We start from the raw sequence: 25,608 nt of genomic DNA on the forward strand, positions 1-25,608 counted from the left end.
TTAGGAGTATATAATACTAATTGAAAATTATAATCTAGTGAGTGCCGTGGCCCGTGGGCTGCGGTGTGCCAAAAGTGGGCACGTCACGGCACAAGCCCACCGCCGACACGGCCTGCGACGGCATGATGCCCACCTTTAGGAGTACATAATACTAATTGAAAATTATAATCTAGGGAGAGAGGTTAACTGATCGTTCCTTTTCGTCTTAAAATTCATTTCGATCAAGTTGTGATTGAGAAAAACAGACCCCAAAAAAATTTATTATCAAAAAAAAAGGCAATTCATAACAACATCGAAAACCAAAGTTCATATTTTGCAAGGCGCTATTGAGTTCGAGATCGGCGCGTAGCAACCCTTCTCTCGTTCTCTCTCTCCTTTACCTGCAATTCTCTGAATCTTTTCTATTTTGTTTCCCTCAATTACTTCCCCAAAATCATAGTTGATTGTATTCGATTCTACTGCCAATTCCAGGTAATCTGATTTCGCAGGTTTGATACGTATCTGTTGATCTTTTTGGCTTTAATTTTGTTTAGGAGAAGGAGTTTAATTGATTTTAGGGTTCCATAACTATTGTATGTATTCATTTCTTATTTTTACTTGTTATTTGGGAATTTAATTAGGGTTTTTAGTTGTTTTAGATCTGAATTTGGGAACCGCGTTTTTAAAGGCGAATTCAAGATGTTTTGGCGTATGGCGGGTTTGTCCACTGCATCTCCGGTGAGTTATATAGATCCAATTTTTAAATTTTGTATTTTTTCATATTTTTTTTGTACTTGTTTCTTGTGAATGGCTAGTAGCTGATAAACTTATTGAATCTGTTAATCAGACGACCTAGTGTATTTTTGATCACCTTGTTCTTGTGGTTGAATTTCTAATGTGAATTACTTTTGCTTGCCGAAGCAATGTGTCGCAATCCGGAAATAATTCTATTGTGTGGTTATGTGGTATAATTTTGCTATAATTTGTCAGAAGTTCGGCACTCGACTACTCGGTTCATATTTATCAATTGCTCGCAGGACTCAGTTGAATAGTAGGCTTGTAGCCAGTAGCCCTGCCCAGCTGGTTCTTTTCATTTTGTTGACTTAGGAAGTATGTTTTCGGTTCTCCCAATTTTTATGGGAATGCGTTAGTAAATTAACATCGTTCTGCTATGGTTTCCTTTCAATCAAAGCTGAACATATTTTCATTGTAATCGGCCTGCTCCACAATGCAGTATATATCTGCATAATGTGATCGGTTAATCAGGACCGTTGTGCTATGGAACAATCAAATAAGGAATATTAGGTAGTATATTTGTAAAGTATGGTTAACCTCTAAGTCTTATTATCTCCGTGCACTTCAGAAACCTCTCATTATAGCTTTTCTGCAGAAAATTTAATTTATTTCTCAGTTAAGTTTGATGGAGAGTGCAGTTAATGATTTACCTACTTTTTACCTTGGGATCTTGTGACTCATGGCAAGAGATTATCTTCTGCTGTCATAAATCTGCTTTGCAAAGCTCAACTCTAGCTGCTACACAGTTCTGAGGCGCTACCTTTTCTTTTCTTCTCTTATTTACTTTGAAAAAAAAATTATTTTAATGCTGGACTTTTCTTTTGTTCGTTGTTGCTATTGTGTTTTGAATGCCTGAATTATGGCTTATATTTTTTTGTAGAAACTATACTGTAGTAGTGACAATAAAGATTACCTTAGGAATATGTAGGTAGTATATTTGTAAAGTATGGTTACCAAGGGTATCTATGGACTCCTATTTATAGAGCAATAGAGGGTTTAGGCATGGTGTGACCCCAAAATAACTCAGAGTGTTGTATATGTAAGTACTTCTTTGTGCCAAATTATTTAGATTTATGAATTCTCCTAGTGATTTAATCTGCAATCACGTGAGGATTTGGCTTCCTATGCTAGTCTGTACATCCAATATATTGCATGTGCGGAAAACCTTTTTTTCAAGGAAGTTTGTCTAGAAGTTGTGAGTGTAATTTAACTGTTTGTGTGAACTCAAATTTGAAATTTGAAAGCAATAGGAAGCAATTTAGACTGATGCTATTATCACAATTGTATTAGCGTGTCAAGAGGAATGTTCTTTAGGGGCAAGCATTTATTTGTAGAACCTTCATAATATTTTGATAGAATATTTTATTTTGAAATTATAACCTTTTGCAGTCTGCAATTGATTATTTTGATTGAAAAAGACATACTGGAAATTTTTTGCGCTTTTTTTTTATATTATAAAAACTAAAATATTTCCTTTCGTTTTCATTTATTAAGATTTTACACCCCACCCTTGTGATTCTCTTTCTTGAAAGGGGGAAGGACAAGTTGTGTGTGAGTTCTTTTGTGCATTTTATTATATATCCTATACTAGGCTTTCTGCTTTATTTTCGGTTTCATCAGCATAGATATGTAATTGGTTGAGCTGAAAGGAAGAGCTTTTTTTCATGCATGTGGTTCCAGGTGGAGACCATTTTGGACAAGGATAACTTTACACTGGATGAGCTTCTTGATGAGGATGAAATAATACAAGAATGCAAAGCTCTGAATGCCCGACTTATTAATTTGTAAAGCTTCTACTCCTTTTAGGTTTTCCTAGTGCTCATGGCTTGGTTGCTTTAATTTTCATGTTCTGTCAGCCGTCTCCTCTTTGATGTTTAATAAATTACCTTTTATTTGTTATATTAGCATTGTCGTATTTCTATATGCTTGACAGCAATGGTTTATTTATGGTTCTCGTGTGCTTATGTTGCCTAGGATCGTAGATTTCCCAGGCTTACCCATATGAACTTAAAATTAGAGTCCTGGCCTATCCGAGTTTGATCCTCTAAATTTCCAGTTGGATATGGCAGTCAGAGAGGCAAAGGAAGAGGCTGGAGGAGAATGGGGTAGAATGGCATGAAATCTCTGTAGCCAACTCTTGGGATCAATCTCCAGACTCCATTGAATTTTGGCAGTTGGAGTCTAATTTTTGTTGCTGAGAATGACATTGGGATTGTGTACTAGCTGGCTATGTACTCTCTCTACTGCTGGTCTGTTGGTGTTTGATTTCAGTATCACTGAGATGGAGGAAAGACATAATATGTCTGTAGGCAACTTGTGAAGTAAATCTCTAGTGAACTTTTGGCCGTTAGAGTCTGATTTCTGATGCTGGTAGTCACATTTGGAAAGCACGTGATGCCAATGTTGCTAGCAGGCTGTGTACCCTTGCTAGTGCTGGTTTAAACTTTGCAGAGGTGGAGGAAAGTAAATTGAAGCTGCAACCATTGATTTCATACCTTTTCGAGTGTTTTGAGTTGTGTTTGTTAATTGGGTCAAAGAGAGAGACATAGGAGATGCTAAAGGTTAAGGGAGAATAAATATATTTAGGTTATAAGCAAGTATTTTTTCCCCCTTTTCATTCAACACATTTGTATTTTGTTAACAAAAGGTTTGGAAGTGCACTTCGAAATGGAAAGAATAAAGGGCTTCTTTGTAGTTACTTTTCTTATATTTATTGCTATGAAAAAGGTTGAATAGAGTAAATACTATGAGGCGACTTGTTCTCTTTACCTAAAATGAGGTGATCTGGTTTGATTCTAGTATGATTTGTTTTGCTGACTCTGCCTGATCTGAAATGTTCTGGCTGATTTGATGGCTTAATTTGTCTGGACTTTGACTGCATATTTACACTACTCTATAATATTTACACTACTCTATAAGAAAAAAAACTTATCAAATTGGATCTTGTTAGATTGGTCTTATCGTGTACTTTTCAATATGTAATCTCCATAAATTTATTTAACACGCAATTAAAGATTTTAGTAATAAGTAAATGAGAATTGAAAGTTATGTTTCTGGTATATCTGATTTGATTTTGTCAAGAATAAGTAAAAAGTATCGAGAAAAAGGTCCTTAATATATGCTGTGTTTTATTTTTAGCTTTATTACATAACTGAAAGAAATTCAATATCACCTATTTTATCATTAAAGTCAGTGAGGTTCCCAACCTTATAAAAAGTTTAAGAAAGCTCTTATGAATAATGCATGGACAGTTATATCCCTAAAAATGTTCTTATACATATTTGACCCATTTGATTTTAAAAACCTTTTAATTGGCTCTTGTATTTCCTAAATTGATTTAAAAAGTTATGTTTATTTCAATATTTAAATCCATCTATTACTCTCTCTGTTTCTTTTTGTTTAAATTTTCCTATTTAGAATTTATTAGACATTTATATTTGTACATCGAACTCAATATTTTTTCACCGTCACTAAACCAAAGTAGCTTAACTAAAGTTTAGAACATTACACAAATACACTATATCCAACACATTTATCTTCTATATGCCAATAGTTTTAATACAATATTACACAAACAGGCATAGGGCATTAAGAACATCGGTAATAATTCTTTTCAAAGGGCTAGCTTGAAATCCCTAGTTTGATAAATTTGGAAGTTCTTGAAATTAATGTTGTGTCCTTGCAACGACTTCAAATATGTATAAACCTAGTCAAGATGGGTCTTGGGAAGTTTAGATGTATGCAGCCTTATTCCTTAGTAGTGTTCTCTGTTGTGCCCCTGTTCAAATTAGGACATTGTTGCCGGACAGATTATTGGGCCATGGCACGGTAACTGCTTTGGTATACCTCTACTTAGCAACCGTGCTTGGATCTGTTGCTTTGTGCTGTGTTTCCCACAGTTTCTAGCGTCTGATTTCCATTTTATTTTAGTGTTACCTGATAGTATATCTTGCTGAATAATTTTGTTTGTCCCTTAACCTGGTATATGTTAGTCAGCTGGGTCATTCTGTTTTCACTTATTGGATCGTCCTCTTTGCTTATTAATTTTTCCGCATGAGTTTAGTATTTAAAACTGATCTTTCTACTTGTTATTTTTTAATTTTTGAAGTGGAAGCAATAGACATGATACACAAAGGTAGTGATTAAGTGGTTGTAGGAGCTAGGATAAGAAAATTCTGGCCTAGAAAATATGGTTATATGAAAATGTAGATTTAAATACCTTTTCTATCTTTTTTTCAAATGATTTAGATTTTTTGAGTCAATGATACAAGGAACGAAATTCGATACGAAACGCGGGACGGAAACGGAAACGGGAAACGCTACATTGAGTGAATCGGGAACGTTGGGTGTAGTTTAATATATATATATATATCTATAAATAATAATCTAAAAAAAAAAAAAAACTAAAAATTAATTTGAACTTAAAACATTGATTTTCATTTCATCCAAAAAACATTCATATTTCATATGCATCAAGCCATCAAACATGAGTACATGATCAAAAGTTCAAAACTTAAAACAAATAACAAACCCAAGCAAAAAAGGTTCAATAACTTCCTATTACAATAAACAATCCAACACATATCATCAAAGCAAAATCAGCCCCAAACTTTAGAAGTTATCAATCTGCATATCGCTGCCTTTTACAAGCAAATGTCACTGGTGTGTTATTAGGTTGTTCATCTAAGTCTTCTCTCCACCTCATTTCCTCAAGTCCAAGTGTTGAACTTTCTAGAATTGAAGTCTCTGGATTAATGTCCCATTTTCTATAAGGACCTTCTTTGTAGTAGCTTGTAAAACGAGAAATTAGCCTTATATTACAGTGAATAAAAACCAACTTGTCAGCTCTAACAGAATTTAGTCGGTTTCGTTTGGCATTGTGAATAAATGAGTATGTGCTCCACACCCTCTCATTAGAAGAACTACTAATGGGCTGTGACAAAACTTTAATGGCAATTTCAGCTAATTCGGGTGCCTCTGATCCATAAGTGGACCACCAAGAAATAGGAGACATTGTTACAGCATCAATTTTGGCAGCAAGTGACCCAAAAATACCTTCCTTAGCTTGGAATTTAGCCAACTGTTCACGGAGTAGTCTTTTTTCTTCTGCACTCTCCCCTATTTTATCAAATGCCTTTAAAACACCACCAACAACTTCTCTGTCAAAATTTGGTGCTCTCCTAGCCTCCCCTCCCGGAGCCGGAGTTTCCAAGTACTTTGCATCATAAAAAAAAGGGTTTAGTGCAAATCCTAAGCAATGCATGGGAATGTTCATTTTTTCCCATCTTGATAACAAGATCTCACTCATTTTGTCACCGTCATCTTTATGCTTGTTTTCTTTCATTACATCTCCTATCTCCCCAATCATACAATCCATCTTTTCATAAACCTCACCCATCTTTTGCCCTTCACCATCAGCAAATTTAATCATCAAATAAATTGGCTTTGTGATTGCCAAAATATTATCAACTTCCTCCCAAAAACCTTCATTACTAATAGTGGCAGCAACTTCTTTCCCTAACTCTCTTGTTTTTTCATCCCCCGAAGTAATCCAATCTTTCCAAGCCCGCATGACTATAGTAGTTGCTAATGATTCTCTACATTGTGATAGTCTTTTCAACAACAAATAATGAGAAGCAAATCTAGTTTTTGCTACTTTCAGTAATTCCAGTCCAGATTGTGATTTAAAAATGGCATGAGCATGAGTATGATTTAAAAAATACTTCACAATATTTTTCCCTTTAACATAAGTTTCACTAACCCATGGAAAAGCAGTAGCAATGTCTTTAAAAATAAGATTGAGTGTATGCACCACACAAGGGGACCAAAAAATGTGCTTATGTACCTTCTCGATTTCTTTTCCAGCAGCTTTGCAATTGGCTGCATTGTCAGTGATAACTTGCAAGACATTTGACGTCCCAACTTCTTCAATTGCAGTAAGTAGATAGTCAGCTATGGCCTTTCCTGTTTTTTCCACCCCCGTGAAGTCGTCCGCGTATAGAAACATAGAACCACGACTATTGGATGCAACCACGTTAATAAGTGGTTCACGCTTCACATTTGTCCATCCATCTGAAAAACGATTGAAGTTCCTTGTGTAGCCCAAGTGTCTTTAACTGGAGCTAATTCCTTCTCCACATCCCGCTTGACTTCATCAAGTAAGGATGTTCTAGCTCTATCAGGCGATAGAGGCTTGTAGTCCTTGGGAGCATGAGTCAAGGCTTTTGTCATATAAGAAAATTCTGGACTTCTTAGTACATTGAATGGAATTCCATTAGCACAAAGAAAACGAACTATTGCTTTGTCAACCTCATTACGTTCAACCATACCAAACGCATCTTCTATGGGAGTTTTATTAGTTCCCGGAACTTTATTTTTTATAGTAGATTTAGATAATGATGGGGAGATACCTGTCAACTCAGCCTCCTCAACTTTCTTTCTTATGCTTTGAAGTAGTACTCTATTTGATAGCATCACAGTACATCGACCAATCTCTGGTTTTTTCCAACTTGAGCACCAAAAAAATGTTGATGTACTCTTGTGTATGAGCTGCTGTATGTTTTCTTGCAATGGTTGCAAGACCACCTTTTCGTTCCTCCAGCATTTTTCCCTTTCTCTCCCTGAATTGGTGTAATTTCAGCTAATAGAGGTTTTTGTTGAATCTCGGAAGAAACTCGTTGATTTGGTTGATCTTCTGTATCTAACACCTCTTCCCTTTGAGGAATTTCAGTTTCCAAATCATTGTACTCTTCAGGTGAAGGTTGATTTGGTGGTTGATTTCTTTGTGAAGTTTCAATGGAAACTCTTTGTTTGGATCTATTTTTGCCAAATGCCATTTTTTGTACCTAATTTTTTTTGATAATAATGATTGGTTGGAACCGTAGGAATGGAGATGTGTTTTGTATACTAAAATAGACATTGAATTTATAGAATTGGAGAATATGGGAAGATGGAGTTTGGATGTCGTTTGAACTTCAAGCTCTACAACAAATGAAAAGAATGCTTTGGCCTTTGGGAAAGAAGATCAGAATGAATTCATTAATTGAATATGACTCTTCCTATTTCTTCTTATTTCCTTTTTGTTTTTTCCCACTAGTATTATAGGTGTATGACGTGTATCATTCACATTTTTTGATATTTTTATCAAAAAATGGACAATCCAATTTATGTGTCGTATGATCATGTTTGCAATCGATCTACTATCTCCGGTACATATTATGTATGATCGTATAAATTATAATCAAACCGCAAATTGGAACGAGCAAACCAATTACGTATAATATATAATGTATATAATCTAATCCTTATTTTATCGATTATTCTTACCATGATCTTATTACGTACAATAATATAAGGTATCATAGTGTAGGATCATATCCTAGTTGATCGATTAGTCATAGTATGATATAACCTATATGTGATCCAATTTATCTAATCCTTTTTGATCGATCATTCTTACCACACGTACAACTATATAAGGTATCATAGTGTAGGATCATATCCTAGTTGATCAATTAGTCATAGTATGATATAACGTATATGTAATCAAATTTATCTAATCCTTTTTTATCGATCATTCTTACCATGATCCTATTACGTACAACTATATAAGGTATCATAGTGTAGGATCATATCCTAGTTGATCAATTAGTCATAGTATGATATAACGTATATGTGATCCAATTTATCTATTGCTTTTTATCGATCATTCTTACCATGATCCTATTACGTACAACTATATAAGTTATCATAGTGTAGGATCATATCCTAGTTGATCAATTAGTCATAGTATGATATAACGTATATGTGATCCAATTTATCTATTGCTTTTTATCGATCATTCTTACCATGATCCTATTACGTACAACTATATAAGGTATCATAGTGTAGGATCATATCCTAGTTGATCAATTAGTCGTAATATGATATAATGTATATGTGATCCAATTTATCTAATCCTTTTTGATCGATCATTCTTACCATGATCCTATTACGTACAACTATATAAGGTATCATAGTGTAGGATCATATCCTAGTTGATCAATTAGTCATAGTATGATATAACCTATATGTGATCCAATTTATCTAATCCTTTTTAATCGATCATTCTTACCATGATATCCTATTACGTACAATTATATAAGGTAACATAGTGTAGGATCATATCCTAGTTGATCAATTAGTCATAGTATGATATAACCTATATGTGATCCAATTTATCTAATCTTTTTTAATCGATCATTCTTACCATGATATCCTATTACGTACAATTATATAAGGTAACATAGTGTAGGATCATATCCTAGTTAAGTTGATCAATTAGTCATATTATGATATAACGTACATATCATCCAATCCCTTTTTGATTGATCATTCGTACCATGATCGTATTACGTACAATTTATAAAATGTATCATAGTATATACGATCTAATTCTTTTTGATCGATCTATAGCATGATCCTGTTATTATTCAAATTATGGTCATTAAACGTAAACGCAATCATAGTATGTGCACTCTAATTTAGGTGTTATATTATGAAATTTTTTTTGACCGGTCAATCATAGTCGGGGTTAAGTGGAATTCTTGTCTCTTAGCCCTCTATAATACGATCATATTATTTTTGATCATTTGTTCAAATTGCTATGTATATGTAATCATTAAATTTTTTATCCATTATTCGTAGTTTATATAATTATATTTTGTAATTATTATATTATTTGTTAGACTAATCACTTGGTAACTCATAATCTCATATAAACTTAGCATCTTTGCTGCCAAAGTCCCGTAAAAATAGTTAAAAATTTAATCACTTGCAAGTTGTCCTTTTCAGTTTTCAAGACTTCAAGTTCCCAATAAGCTAGTGTAATGAGTAGGAGACTTAGAGACTAATGACATTAGTAAAGTTTAGCACAAAAAAATGACATAGTAAAATACTTAGTAAACTAAAAAAAAAGGTGTAAATAATAACTTTATATGAATATATATTCCTATTTCCTATATTGAGGGCCCCAATATAGTAAGAAGTTCAAAAAGAAGTTTTGTCTCATGCGTAATGCCCCCTCAACTTTTTCTTTTTCACTTTATCATCTTCAACAGTTGTATCATCTTCAACCTCGCGAACTCGCCATTATCAAACACTGTAAACCTTCAATTTTTGCCGCTATTGACTCAGAAATTCGACCTTGCTGAAGAAGAAAAGGGGAACGCTTCGACTACGAACTGAGTCGCGAACCCTAGCGATTTGGGTCGCGTTCGTTCCGCGATTCGGTACGAACGACTCAGATCGCGATTCGCCTCAACGTCCCGCGTTCCCTGTATCACTGTTTTGAGTACACATGACCAAAAGGGAAAAATGCTTTCAGTACTTGCTTCATGATTGACTTATTTTTGGAACTTTTTGCTATGTTATGACAACTTGATTGTAAGTTCATATGACTTGTTGTTCCTTAAATGTTGGGTTTCCCATAAAGGAATAAATGGTCGAGATACTAAGTTGCTATATGAGCTTGAGATGTGCATGTATATTAGTCATACAGATGAACCTGCTTTTATACTAATGCTATTCCTATTTACAGCTTGCGTGAGAGACCACAGGTTGAGCAACTTATTCGTTATATCGTAGAGGAAGCTCCAGAGGATGCTGAAAGACAGAGAAATTTTAAGTGCGATTTCACAATTTTTTTAGAATACTTTTTCCTGCAGAATTTTTACAATCTTTTCTTTTCTTTTCTCTCTTTTATTTATTTATTTATTTTTGATCCATTAATATTCTGTTCTGTCTGTGTTAGGTTTCCTTTCATTTCTTGTGAGATTTTTACATGTGAAGTTGACATTATTCTTAAAACTTTGGTAGAAGATGAGGAGGTATTATCAATTTTCTGAAGTTATAGTTTTTCCTTTTATTTCTATTTGCCTTTAATCCTTTATTTATGCTTGTTTTATCCTTTTGGCAGCTGATGAATCTGTTATTCTCATTCTTGGATCCTGAACACTCACATAGCACCTTATTGGCGGGATACTTTAGCAAGGTAGATGCTTATATTTATGTGTAGTGCTTTATCCATATTTTTTTTTAAAAAAAAAAAACCCCAGTTTATATTTGTTTTGTTTTGTTTTTTGTTTTTTTGTTTTTTTTTTTTTTTTTTTTTTTTCTCTTTTCCCTCTGTTATCCTTTGCACACGAACTTTTTAAATGTGCCTTTCATTTTTCTTTTTTCCAGGTCGTGATTTGCCTTTTGATGCGAAAGACTGTTTCACTTATGGAATATATTCAGGCGAGTATGCAAGATGCCAATGGTTTTTTTTTTTTTGGTTGAGAAGTCTTGTTTCTAAATTGTTACTTTGGCTACCTGTGAAAATTTCCCAGGCTCATCAAGAAATCATCAGACAGCTGGTTGATCTTATTGGAATTACGTCTATTATGGAGGTTGGTGTTGTTATCTGCACTAGTAGCCAATATGGTCTTGTTGCTTGCATTACTCAGTCTTTTAAGTCATCTTTGAGGTTATATACTTGATTGTCTAAGGGCCTGTTCTCATTGACTATACTGTACTGAACTGAACTTATTGGAGCTAAGTTGAACATTTTATAAGAGAAGGAAATTGGGAGCTGAACTGAACTGAACTTATTAGAGCTGAACTGAACTGAAAATAATCGTATGAGAACAGGCCCTAAATCACAGCATGTACTCAATAGTATATTTTTCACCCTTCTTCTCTATTCTTTAATATCATTGTGGGGGATTTTGTGCATTGTTTTTACAAGCTTTCTCACTCCCATCTATTTCAGTGCCTTCATATAAGCAATAATGTTAATTTTCAAGTACATTGCTATTTCTGTTTATCATTGTTTTTGGGACACAACTTATTGACCTCATTTCTTTAAACTATTTCATAGTTTATTTTTACCCTTCATCTGTTTCCTTTGATTTTTTATTTTTATTTTTTTTTTTGGTGGAATTGTGCATGTTATTACAAAATCTTATGCTCCGTTGTTTCCTTGATTAAAGTCATAGTATTAATCTTCAAGTTATCATTTACGAATACTTCCTCCGTGTTTTAACAAGTGTCACACTTACCAAATGCAGCCTGTTTTGATAAGTGTTACACTTTATTTTTTTGGCTAAAAACAACATTTTAATATTATATATATCTCCTTTCATTGTCCCCACTCAAACCCACTACCACTTTTTATTTTTTTAAATTTATTTTTATTATTTCTTTCCTCTCACTTTCATTACTTATCAATAAACTATTAACCCACTATACATCTTTTACAATTATTTACTCCAACTACCCCACTTACCTCTTATTTTATGTAAGTCAAATTATTTGTCTAAAACTATGTGCCGGTCAAAGTGTAACAATTATTAAAACACGGAGGGAGTAGTAGGCTTGTCAATTATCCCTAACCCAATATTTTTTTTGCATGTTTGGATAGATAGTTCCCTGTGTTGGTAACAAGGAAAAGTACTAGGAAATGATTTTCCTTGCACATTACTTATTGGCATAATGATATATGATTAGGCTAGCTGAATTTATTGTCTTCTGTCTTTACAGGTGTTGGTTCGCCTTATTGGTGCTGATGAACATATATATGCGAACTATGCAGAAGCTATGCGCTGGTTGGAAGATACAGATGTCTTGGAGATGATTGTGGATAAATTTAGTTCTTCTGTGAGTGATTTCCTCTCATGCTTGTAGATGTGGAAAGTTTACTGTTTGTTCGACTGATGTGTGAAGAATAAATGCTGTGGTTTTACAGGATTCTCCTGAAGTCCATGCTAATGCTGCAGAGACACTTTGTGCCATTACTAGATATGCTCCCCCTGGCATATCAGCTAAAATTACTAGTTCAAGGTAGCTTCAAGCTTTCTCTTATTGTTTTGGCTCTTTTGAGTATTATTAATGTGGCTGTTTCTGTAATGGAGAAAAATTATCTTAGGAAAATGTCAATAATTACTTTTTTTTTTTTTTTGAAAAGGTCAATAATTACTTTTGCTTCTAGGATACAGGTGAAGAGAATAATTAGGGACAGATTTAACATATGCTGGACTATGTTAATTTACCTATTTGAGGCTCATTTGAATTACCTGATGTTAGATAAACTTATTCCAGACATAAATGTTTGTTTGCTTTTTGTTACAATGATCTTTTTATTTGTGCAGGCTGATAGGGAGACTGTTCCACAATGCTCTGGAAGAGTCTCGGCCAAAATCAGTTTTGTTTAATTCCCTTTCTGTATGCATCTCCTTGTTAGATCCAAAGAGGCTAACTTTTGGTACATACCATACATACAATCGCCAATTTTCTCAAGGACCCTCAATAACTGCTAATCATGAAACTGTTGATGGCATGCTTGGGAGTTTGGGTAAGATGATTTAGTTTTATGTTAAGCTCCTATTACTTATTGATGATTTCATTCTTTGTTGGATTAAGTAGGCTTGATCTTCTGTGTCCATTGGATTGTGTTTCTACAGTAGTTTAAAGCAATGTAATTTTTTCCCTTAATCTTTGTTGTAAGTGTATTGTTGGATCATTGTGTTTCTTAATAACAGATGCAAGAAAGTTAATATAAAAAACCAACAGCCATCACAAAATTTACGTCGTTCACTAACAACGAGTTAGCTACGTTTGCAGGCGAGAGAAGAGTTATATTGATCTTGTCCTCGAGGATAGTGCAGATGCTAGGTTGAACCCTAGGGAGTTTGTATAGTATTCTCAATTCAGATGGATACCATAATAGGTCAAAGGAGGTTTCCTAATTTAAGGATACCGTAATAAGCTAATAGGTCAAAGGGGGCTACCTGATAGGTTTATTGTTACATTCGTTATCAGAAAGAAAGAAGAGAAGAAAGAGGGGGGGGGGGGGGTGGTAAGTCTAAGAGAACAGAGATTTTTAGCTGAAAATCTATTTTTGAGCTGTTAATATATCTATTATTCCAGTGAAATACCTTTTGGGGTTGGGGGGTGGGGGAAGGTGGTGGTAAGTCTAAGAGAACAGAGATTGTTAGCTGAAAATCTATTTTTGAGCTGTTAATATATCTATTATTCCAGTGAAATACCTTTTGGGGTTGGGGGGTGGGGGAAGGTGGTGGTAGTCTTAAAGAGAACAAAAATGGTTAGCTCAGACTCTATATTCAGCTGTTAAATATCTTGGAATAATCATTCTACTCTGAAATAATTTCACATCTGTGTCACAGTAATTTTCAGTGAGTGCTTTAGGTCTTTATTTTTGTAGTACCTGTTCTTTTTCTTTTCTTTTTTTTTTTTTTTTTTTTTTTTTTTTTTTTTTGTTATCAGAAAGGGTGATTAAAGATCTAGCAATTACTGATGTAGTACTGTTCATTTGAAATTACTGATACAAAATATAATGATTTAGTACCTGTTCATTATATTGCCAGTTCATTATAGTTTTATGTTAAGCTCATTTTCTTTTTTAGTATCAGAAATTTTCTTTATTTCAGAAAATTAGACCGTTATCTGATATAAAGAATGGACATGTACTACATCCATATATTTTAATAATGGTCTAATATTCTGAACTTAAGCCCCAGAAAAGAATGATATATATATATATATATATATATATATATATATATATGGTATGTTTATATTGTATATTTAGAGGGACTATATGGTATGGTATGTTTATTTAATATATATATATTTTTTAAGATAGATGAACAAAGGTATCCTTCCAGCACGATACTCTTTTTCATATTCCTTCTCTATTTCATTGTGAATTTTTGTGTATACTTTGTTGCCATTTGAAAGTAATTTTTTTTTTTTATTTTTTAAAAAATCTCAGTATTTATTTTTCTATTTTTTACAATTAATTTTTTTCATGATAAGCAAATGTTCCCCTACTGTTTATGGTGCTTGATTAATTGACTATGCAGTATTTCATTAATGATGTTGGTTTCATCACAACTCGCAAATGTGTGATGCCCCAATGAGATTTCTTTTGTTGTGCAGGTAGTTTACTTAAGTTGTTGGATGTTTCATCAGACGATAGTATCTTGCTTACTACGTATGGTAGATTGCAGCCACCACTAGGAAAACAGCGTTTGAAGGTATTTTATGTTGTGTAATTTCCTATTTAATATCCATTGTGTTATGAAAGCATCACATCCTTAGTTCGCAAATTTGTTTATTTATTTATTATTAATTGGTGTGTGTGTGTATGTTATCTTTAATTTACTGGTTTTTGTTTACTAGATTGTTGATTTAAACAATGAAAATTAAAAACAAGTTTAATGGGTGCTTATGTTGCATTTGCTAGTTTTGATTTCTATTGTAGATGTCATTTGATTCTTTTATCAATTAATTTTACTTTAAAACAAAAGTGAAACATCTTTAAAATTCAGAAGAGGGAGAGGAGCTAATGTGGCTGCAGAATAAGGAGGGGGGGGGGGGGGGGGGGTACCACTTTAAATGTTTGTAGTAGAGGTTGAACAGGAGAGAGAGAATGAAGAGCGGAAGAAAGTAGAATAGTAGATGGAAGTGAGAGAATGAAAGAAGAAGAAGAAGAGGCTGAACAGAAGTAACCTGAAAGCTTTGAATGGTGACGATTGGTGCGAGACCTGGTGCTGATAACCACTGGGGATTTATTGCAGGCAACCTCTGTCATAGCAGTAACCACCAGTTTCTCAATTGCACCACAATCTGCAAATTAGGGTTTTAAAAAATTAGGGCAAACTAATTGGGACAAAATTGAAGTTAAATATTCAATTAAACAAAGGCTTTGGATCGAATTTGCACATTTTAGATTGGGTATGATGTAATTTGAAGAATTTTTGGTCTTTTAAAAAATATTTTACTCAGATCTCATCTTCTCTCACGTCTAAACAGGCGCTGCGCCTCACGACTTGGTAGAGGCCCTCTTTGCTTTTTAAAACTAATATCACATCGGCACAATGCCCGGCAAGGCCAAGACACTTTTTAATACTAGAGGCGCTGGATTGTACAATGCCCGGCAAGGCCAACACTTTCTGGCCTATGCCTTGGCTGTTTGCTTTTTAAAACTAATATCAAATCAGCACAGAGTTTTAACATGGATACATTTTGATACAAATCAGATATATAAGAAAGCTGGAAAAAGGGGTAGATTTGAAGTGCATGTTTCAGAAAATGATCTTTAAGGGGGGGGGGGGGGGTGGTTGGGTGTGTCATGTGTGTAGGAGTCAACTAGTGGTGGATTGGTGGGTTTTGTTGGTTTTTTTTTTTTTTTTTTTTTTTTTTTTTTTTTTTTTTTTTAAAAAAATTTTTTGTTCTTAATAAATTAGTTTGGATATAAAGAAGGAAGAGCAAGAGGGCACAGCTTTAAGGCTGCGGGCTGCCTCCCGCAGTAGTGTACTCTTCTTTTTTATAAAAATTATAGTTTCTTATTCTAAGTTGGGGGGGGGGGGTGTTGTGGAGATGGGGGCAAAAGCACAGCTAAATTAATGCTACATTCTGATGATGAATGCTTGTCTGAGTCTTTTTTTTCTTGTTATATTTTGACTAATAATGGAGACTCCGGATGATCCAGTATCTTATGGCTGGAATTGACAATCTTGGTGATGAATTTTTTTTTTTGTAACAGAGTCATAGACAGACGAAGGAAAAAGTGATTCATATTGATTTGTAATGTGGTACTCCCTCCGTTTTTAAATACTTGCTCCATTTCTCCATGCGCATAGTTTTAGGAGATTTTGGGGAAAGTAATAAAATATAGAGGTAATGGGGTTGGTGGAAGGTAAATTAGAGGAGGGAGAATTTAAAAGTAATAAAATTAGGTCCCACTAGTTGAGAGAAATGAATTAAATATCATAAAAGCTTTCCAAATAAAGAAATGGAGCAAGTATTTAAAAACGACCGCAAAAGAAAAGTGGAGCAAGTATTTAAAAACAAAGGGAGTAAATCATAAGAGAATAAAATTTATAACTTAAAACAAAACTGTTGGAAACGTTATCATTTTCCAGTACCTTAAAATTAAATCTTTGGGTTTTATGTCTTTAAATTGCTTGACTTATTCTAAAAGTAATACGGAAGCATTTTTTTAGTGTCTTCCGATATGACGATGCATCTCCGTCTGTTTTTTTTTTAATTTATTTTTGTAACTTATAAGTTCTGTTAATTTATTTTTTTTATTTTTTATTTATTTATTTATTTTTGATATTTTTTATGAACTTAGAGGAACATTTGATACTACCACAATTACTATGTGATGATTAAACTTTCCATTTTGGTTTGTTTCTAAAATTTACGATACTTTCTCTTTAATTCCATTTTTGGGAAATAACTTTTTTTTTTTTTTTATTTCATTACCCCTCTTTCCCCACCATATTTTCATTGTCTCACTCTTTCTTACTTCATATACCTTTTTTCTTACATCAGTGGTTTTTTTCATTCTCTATTTTATCATAGCCACCTTTTTATAACCCCTACCCATCAACTCCCTATCTTCTTAAAATTTGTGCAAATATTAAATGTTAAGATCAATAATAAACAGAGTTAATACGTTTTATTTGAAATTTTTGTTGGATGGGATTCTGAAGTCAAATAATTTTTTTTTTTTTGATATTTTCTATGAACTTAGAGGAACATTTAATACTACCACAATTTCTGAATGATGTTTAAAATTTCCATTTTGGTTTGTTTCTAAAATTTACTATACTTTCTCTTTAATTCCATTTTAGGGAAATAACTTTTTTTTTTCCTATTTCATTGCCCCTCTTTCCCCACCATATTTTCATTGTCTCACTCTTTCTTACTTCATATACCTTTTTCTTACACCAGTGGTTTTTTTCATTCTCTATTTTACCATGACCACCTTTTTATAAACCCCTACCCACCAACTCCCTATCTTCTTAAAATTTGTGTAAATATTAAATGTTAAGATCAATAATAAACAGAGTTAATACGTTTTATTTGAAATTTTTGTTGGGTGGGATTTTGAAGAATGTCAAAAAGAATAATAGCTTGAAGAATTAGGCAGCTTATGTATTTTAAATGTCCATATTAAGAAATTAATTAAGTTGACCTACTGATAAGGGTTTGATAGAAGCAAAGTATTACGTAAAGGTTCAAATACTCTTGTAACTCTATAGAGTATATATGGACTTGTGTTTTGAGTATAAGCTATTGATGATGATGAGCCCAACACTTATATTTATATCAATGAATTATTACATCAATTTTTAAGTAACAATGTATGCTTATGCATGATGTTGCCTTTTATTTTTATCTGATGTTTATCATCTATATCTTTTACTTGTGTATTTTTTGTTGTTTCTAGATCATTGAATTCATTTTAGTCTTACTCTCGAGTGGAAATGAAGCTGCTGAAAAGGAAGTCATTCGACTTGGTGCAGTGAACAGAATCTTAGATATGTTTTTTGAGTAAGTTGGATTTGATATGCTAATATATGGAATTAATTTGCTTCAGAAAATCATATATTTTTGTGCGCCGCAGGTACCCTTACAATAACTTTTTGCATCATCATGTGGAAAACATTATTCTGTCTTGCTTTGAGAGCAAAAGTTCTATCCTTGTCGAGCATCTACTGAATGATTGTGATCTTGTTGGAAAGATAATGGAAGCTGAAAAAAGTCCTTTGCTATCAAGTGATTCAAGCAAGGTGATTGACAATTTAGAAGTTGCATTTGGATCCTTTAATGACTAATTTACTAAAGCACTGACGTTTGTTTTGCGAATTTTCTAGCAGCCCACAGTGTGTATTGATGGAAGAGACCCTCCCAGAGTGGGAAATATTGGTCACCTGACTCGCATATCTAACAAACTTGTCCATCTTAGTAACACGAACTCTGACATTCAGGCCTTTTTGCAGGTCTGTATTTTAGCTGCTGATTTCCTTGACCTACGTAAAGGACTACTCTTGTGCTCTTATATGATTTTTTTTTATAATTATTTTATTTATTTATTTTTTACTTGTGCATCAATCATAAGTTCTATTTTGCTGAATTATCTCTTAATATTATTTCCAGAAGTTCAATTAAGCAGCCAAAGGTCCTAGGATTCAAGGGAAACATACTTTTATAAATCTGTATGCTTTTTCACTTATGGAGACTAGGATATATATAGCTTTTAGAGAATATTATCTGTACACAACAACTTCTGTCTGAGATTTCAGATTATTGATGGTTAAACAACCTTCTCTGGTCCCTGTGAAATATTTTCTTTGTTCTCAACTTCTTTTTGATTCTTGCTTGTCATTTTACATTTTCTTACATATGCATGTGTTATCTGAATGTACATATGTGGAAAGATGTGTTCAAGAAAACATTGTATTGGTTTGGCCTGTTTACAATGGATATTTTGTGATTTATAAGCTAGCCTTCTGGCTTTGAATACTTTATATAGCATATTGGTTATATAACCATTTATGCTTTATGTTTATAGTGAGTAACGTGCTGACATGATTTGAATTATTTGCTAGAGTGATGTGGTAGAATTTAGAACATTTACAAAGCCTTATCATAGGGGTTTGATTTACTTGGGTCTATAGTGATTTTGATCTTGAGTGATCTTCTTGGGTTTTGATTTTCTGATACATGTTTTCTTTTAACAATGTAGGATAATACTGAATGGCTCGACTGGTGTTCAAATATCTTATCTAAGCGCAATGCTGTGGAAAATGTTTATCAATGGGTCTGCGGGTAGGCCTGTCTTGATTTTTCTTTGCTTATGAAAAAGTTAATCTTTGTAGTTACAACCCTGATTGCTTAATGTTGTCAGAAAGAGTTTGTGATTACTGACTTTGTTCATTGACTTTTTTTAAAATTAGTGCAGGTAGCTTGTTTATTTTGTACCAGATCCTTTCTATGTTTCATTTTGTTGGTACTTTAGTGTATTTAACTCCACCTACACACACACACACAGAAACAATGGAAATTTACCATCTGTCTACCTCCAATCAAACATGCCTTTGTATGTCTTAAGAAGTATTAGATATCCCTTGCATTATAATGTATGTGGCTGTTCTGGTTGAGATATTAGTAGGGCTGCTCCTATTAATAACTGACCTTGATTAACAGAACTGTAGTCAATTACCCAACCTAAACCAGAAATGTGCCCAAAATTTTATCCCCCATTTTAGGCCTGAACTAAACTTGACCCAAAAATGTTGTGACTAATATTAAATGGAATATATTAAAATTATTGACAATGGACCTTATATGGCCTGATTTGAAAAATCAATTTGATCTGAACAACCCTAGCCTATTCTAAGTGCTTAGGGAGTCTTTCATGTCACTCATTGTCCCCTAAACAATACTTTTGTTACAACTAATTTCTTTTCCATGTAACAGGAGACCAACTGCTCTACAAGATCGCACCAGGGATAGTGATGATGATGATTACCAGGATAGAGACTATGATGTTGCAGCTCTTGCTAACAATTTAAGCCAGGCCTTCCACTATGGCATATATAGTAATGAATTAGAAGAGGTGTGTTGCTAAATTATACTGCTGAATGGTCTTTTGTTCTCTTCTAATTGCTTTCAGTTTTTTTTTTTTTTTTTTTTTTTGGCTAAATTATACGGTTATACCCACTGTGCTTGTTTATTTTGGCTTATACAGAGAGCTTCTCATTTCCTGCACTCGGGTTTTTTTTTTTTTTTTTTTTTTTGAAGTGTTATACTTGCCAAATGAAACATTTTTGTTTTTTTAAGTAGTACATGTCCATTTGGGCAAACAACTACATTTGAATATAATATCTCTCCTCATATGATCCCCACTCACACCCATTACTATTTTTTATTTTTATTTCTTTCCCATACATCCCTTACTTTTTCAATCAAAAACTCACTATCTTTTTTATAATTTTTAATACCCCAACTAGCTCTTGTCTTATTATATAAGTCAATTAAAATTGTCTAAAACTATGTGCCGGTCAAATTAACACTTAAAAAACAGACGGAGTTTCTTGTATTCCTTTCACCTTTCTTGTAAGGTGCACGTCCCGTTCCCTTTCCAACCTCATATGCCGCTTGATTTTAGAAGTGCGGGCATGTGAAGTCTTTTGGTATTGGATTGTGGGCCCGTGAATGTAATGTTATCTTAATCGTCCTTTAGCAGCTATATGGAATCAATAATCTTCTAAATTTATTTGTGTTTTTTATGCTTTTCATTCTAGCTATGTTTTATCACATGTAGTGTATGATTTTCAATGAGAACCACTTGATTCTTGTGGGGACTCCCAAATCGCTACCTCACCTAGAGCTGGTTATTGGGCGGGTCGGTATGGGTCATTAGTGGGGCTGGTTAGCTGGGAGCAGCTTGGAAATTTAATGGGGTACAATAAAGATAAAGGCAACTTGGGTCAGGATCTGTACCATCTAAACTAAGGGTCGCTTACGGGCTAGAAAAAAGACAAGACCGAACTTTGTTAAGATCCTATTACAGTACTCCCACCTAGTGTATTGCAAATTCGTATTCGTTCCACATATTGGATCGTATTATGTTTTAGGTAACACTAATTTGGATTTTATTTAGTATTCCCTTTGTTCCCTTTTTTTTTTCTTTTTTTTTTTTTGTTTTTTTTTTTGTTTTTAACTGTATTTCTTTTATTATTGCAACAGTTTGACTCTCCCAAAGTTTAGTGTTATTGAATTGAATTACTAACATGTATTTGGGGTTTGTTGGGAAATTAAAATTTGTGAAAAAGAGATTTATTGATTAATAAGGGTCTCTTACGGGCTAGAAAAATATAGCAATTTGTTAAGATTGTATTATAAAATTCTCCTTAACAATTTGGATATTGTTTATACTCCATCCTTTGTTTCTTATTTAAACAATAATTTTTGTAAAAAGGGATGTGAGTATATCACCACATATAAGCAGAGATAAGAATGAAAAAACCCACTACATTAATTTTAGAAGATAACCATCTAGTAATTAGTTTGATCTTTTGAGAAGTAAGCAAATAAGGGAGAGGATGGTTATCTTAGAAATCTTTATTAAGTCAGGAGCAATGAGCTATGGCGTGGGGAGGCCTGAAAAGGGATTGAGGAGTGTAGAGGAGACCCTTCTATCACAAAGCCCTATAATGACCCTTAAATCACAAAGCCCTTTATCCAGTCATGTAAGAACTAAAAACGTCAAAACCTTTTAAATATTTCCCAAATTGGGCAACCCTATCCAATAACCACCTTTCCCCCACCGCCCAGTTGCCAAAGAAAAGAAGAAAAAGGAACCAGAAACTTTATTCTCCTAGATAATTTGTTAATTTTCTTTATATGAATTTATTTCTTGCTTGAGTTTGATATTACTCCATTTAATTTCTTTTTTTTTTTTTTTCAAATCTGTGAACTGTAGACGAATCATTTTTCTTGATTTGTGCAGGTTCAAGCATCACTTGAACGAGATGAGGAGGTATGCTTTTCTATTGGCTTCTGATGCTTTAATTTGTGTCAATGTACATCTTACTTTGTGAAAGAGCTTTAGTAGTAGCATACTTAGTGCCCTTGGCATTTTCTATTGATTTATTCCTGTGTGTTTTCATGTGCTACTTTGAAATTGGGTTTGCTTGATAATTCATATTTTAGATTGATAGAAAACTTAAAAGCATATTCTTTTACGTCATTTAGCGATTATTACAGTCTAGTCAGAGCATCTACAAGGGTTAATGTTTTTCTTCGGCTGTCGAGTTACTGTTTTCTTAGCTATTATAATATTGGAAACTTTTTGTATATATTCCCGCACCCCAAACTGTTTGATGGTTATTGTGTAACTTGTAATGTTTTGGTTTGTCTTGGATCCAATGAAATTAAAGAAGTTAGAATAGAAGCAGATTATACAAAGAAATCGTGCTTATCGAATAACAGTTCTCCCAGCGGTATCAACAGTTTTACTTAATGGAGTATCAATATGTAGTGTGAAGTAGTTATAAATCTTAAAATAATTGAATTTGTTGGCTGAATATCTTCAGTGAAATGGAAGCGTAAAAACATGTTTGCTGCATGTGTTATTTGTAGATCTGATTGTTAATTGTCATGTTTGATTATTTTGCAATTTTGATATTTGCTGAAGAATGAATTGACGATTTTCACTGCTGCGTTTGCTAGGATGTTTACTTTGATGATGAATCCGCTGAAGTGGTTATATCCTCATTGCGTCTTGGAGATGACCAAGAGAGGTTTGTTATCCAACATTTTTTTCCCAATTGAATTTATAGCCATTTTGATGTGATCTTCTGTGGAAGAAGTACATGTTGCTTTGTATCTGTGATGTATTGATGGCTGTAGTTACAGCATTTGTGCATGTTGCTTGCGGTTCCAAATTTTAATAGCTTTTGCACAATATGCTGTTTGTGCCAATGCTTGGCTTGATGTTTTTGCTGGAATGGTTTGTACATTTTTTAAGAGCTGTTGTCACTGATTGGCATTGTATTGTCTTTGATTTTGTGTTGGGGTTCTTAGGTGTAGATGATTGATTTTTGGTAATGTATCATGTCAAGTTATCATTTGATTGACTGCTTGTAATTATTTTCTTGTGAGCAGTGGATCGCTGTTCACTAATTCTAATTGGTTTGCTTTTGAGGATGACCGCGCTAACAATGAGCGTTCGACTGATACACTTGCCTCTCCATCACCTGTTGATGAGGAACCTGGTGCTGTTAGTAGTAGTAGTGATGACTTGGACTCCAATGATGACATGGATACTGCGTCTTCACAAGTGCCTGAAGTAGAATCCATTACTAATGAGCCTATTGCTCTTCCTGCTAAGGAGGAAATGGGACGGGGTGCTACAAGTGAGCAAAATGATTGGGTTGAATGGAGGGAAACATCTAATTCAAGTGATTTATCTGATGAAGCAGATAAACAAGAAGAAATACCAAAAAAGTTTGAGGAATTAGGGAACAAGGTTGAGGAGGATTGCCCAAGTGCACCTGAGCTGTCTTCCTCGACAGTTGATGGTTTAGAGAGTCATGGTGTTACCCAGGATGTAGGTGTGCAACAGTTTTCGGGTGAAACTGGTGTGGCTGAAAATATAGGTGAACCATTATCCAGCTCAAGCTCAAATACTTCCCAGGATGAAGTTAAGCTGCCTGAAGCAGAACAGATTTCAAACCCTGACGGGCATGAGGAACCTGGTTTGGCTCAAGCAGGAAACTAGCTGTACATTAGAAAAACTACAGAATCAGCGCAAACAGGATAAACTCTTCCTTCCTGTCCACTAGTCAAATTTTCCTTTCGATAAATGTCTCTTTGTAATTCTTAGCTTATTTTCTGTACATCGTAGTTGGTTTAAAATTCTTTAGTAGAGAAAGTAATGATTCTTTTTGAGAAAACTCAGGAGACTCGTCTTCTTCTCACTGTAACGTAGAAAATGGAAGGGCTAATTTTTCATATTTTATTTTTGTACCGTAGCTAATGATAAAGAAGTCATTCTTTCCAGAGCATTTGTACTAAAATTTAAGGTTCTGATGGAGCTGGTCGTGTACTAGATTATACTTCATAGTAGTAGCGCACCTTATTTGGGCTGTGTATTAAGCTAAATTTTATAATTTGACCATTTTGAGCTTGCATTGTTTTTTTTTTTTTTTTTTTTTTTTACTACACCCTCCGTATTTTTTAATTGACACCGTTTGACTTTTACACTATTCACACAACACTTTGATTTGCTTTTGTGGTTTATAAATACGATAAAACATATTCATGTAGGATCTTGTTTGATCGTTTCAATGTATATATTTTATTAATATCCACTTTTTATAATTTTACAATGTTAATAATAAGAGATATTAATCGTTAAAAACATGCGTTGGCAAGCGTGATAATAGAAAGGTGTCAACCAAAAAAATAGAGGAAATATATTGGTATGCGTTCAGCGAGTTGAGTATGTTAACTTTGCAAAATCTTAGCCACTTGTGCAGCAATCATATATATAAACATATACTTCCTCCGTTTTTTTTTTACTTGCAACACACCTTTTAGGCACCCTGTTTTAGGAGATGATTAGTGAGGGTAAACGAGTATCAATATAATTTTTACATGAAGATTAGAATAGGGTTAAGTATCATTTGTAAAAATTATAATGAATAATTTATCCGTTTACATTACATAAACTTGACCTCAAAACACGTGCCACAAGGCTGTGTTGCAAGTAAAAAGAAACGGAGGAAGTAGTATTTAAAAAATGAACATACAATTTTTTCTCCTCGGGTCTTAACTCTCCTTTTTTTTCTTATTTTTTTATTTATTTTTTTTATTTTATTTTTTTTTACCTCTATTGATTTTCTTTCTCCTTTGTTATCTTCTCAATTCGAAATTCTCACTTTTTTTCTTTCCTAATAAGTTTAATTTTCCTTCTTACCTCACTCCTTCAATCTTTAAACATTTTTGTTCTACTACTTCATATATTTTCCAATTCGTCACCATTGTAGCATTTTCTATCGTAATCATCTTTGTTGCAATTGTAAAATTTGAAGTAATTTTGAGTTTTTTGTTTCAACAAATATGTGAATGTTATGATATTGTTGATTTTTAAATTTTGCATTGCACAAATTCTCCAAAAACACGGTTGTATGTTAATTCATTGTAAAACGGGTTAAAGTTATCTTAAAAGTTCTTAGAGGGCGTTTAGTTCACATAATGAAAATGAAATGGAAAGGAAACAAATAAGAGGAGAAAATCAATCATTTAATTATTACCTTTGCATTTGTTTGGTTTAACCATGGATAGAATTTAGTTAAAACTATACTCCATTTGTTTATGTTTGAGGGTAATGGTATTTGTTATCCTAAGTTTTTGAGAGGTAACAAACCCTTAGGTGATGGTAATGATTACCCAACCTTCTACAATAGCTATTATGTGCACCATGGTGCA

At 33.5% G+C, this 25,608-nt stretch overlaps 1 protein-coding gene across 1 annotated transcript; it reads left to right on the top strand.

Annotated features, from left to right (window-relative positions):
* The first annotated feature begins 200 nt into the window (after positions 1-200).
* On the top strand, positions 201-24,308 carry LOC145610062 (uncharacterized). Its single transcript, XM_081665311.1, has 20 exons — positions 201-471; positions 639-717; positions 2,455-2,558; positions 10,352-10,438; positions 10,565-10,640; positions 10,730-10,804; positions 10,996-11,049; positions 11,142-11,201; positions 12,334-12,450; positions 12,539-12,633; positions 12,942-13,144; positions 14,752-14,849; positions 18,056-18,159; positions 18,233-18,398; positions 18,483-18,608; positions 19,355-19,437; positions 20,089-20,227; positions 22,124-22,153; positions 22,846-22,916; positions 23,281-24,308. Exons 2-20 carry the CDS (start codon positions 679-681, stop codon positions 23,894-23,896), a joined length of 2,343 nt encoding a protein of 780 aa, XP_081521437.1. The 5' UTR covers positions 201-471; positions 639-678; the 3' UTR covers positions 23,897-24,308.
* The last annotated feature ends 1,300 nt before the right edge of the window (positions 24,309-25,608 follow it).

This window comes from Chenopodium album, chromosome 24 (genome assembly GCF_948465745.1).
Source record: "Chenopodium album chromosome 24, dcCheAlbu1.1, whole genome shotgun sequence".
Classification (NCBI taxonomy): domain Eukaryota; kingdom Viridiplantae; phylum Streptophyta; class Magnoliopsida; order Caryophyllales; family Amaranthaceae; genus Chenopodium; species Chenopodium album.

Coding starts and splice junctions, on each gene's coding strand:
- LOC145610062 (XM_081665311.1), top strand. CDS start 679: ATGTTTTGGCGTATGGCGGGTTTGTCCACTGCATCTCCG. Junction 2,559..10,351: donor AATGCCCGACTTATTAATTT/GTAAAGCTTCTA, acceptor TCCTATTTACAG/CTTGCGTGAGAGACCACAGG. Junction 10,805..10,995: donor TGGCGGGATACTTTAGCAAG/GTAGATGCTTAT, acceptor TCTTTTTTCCAG/GTCGTGATTTGCCTTTTGAT.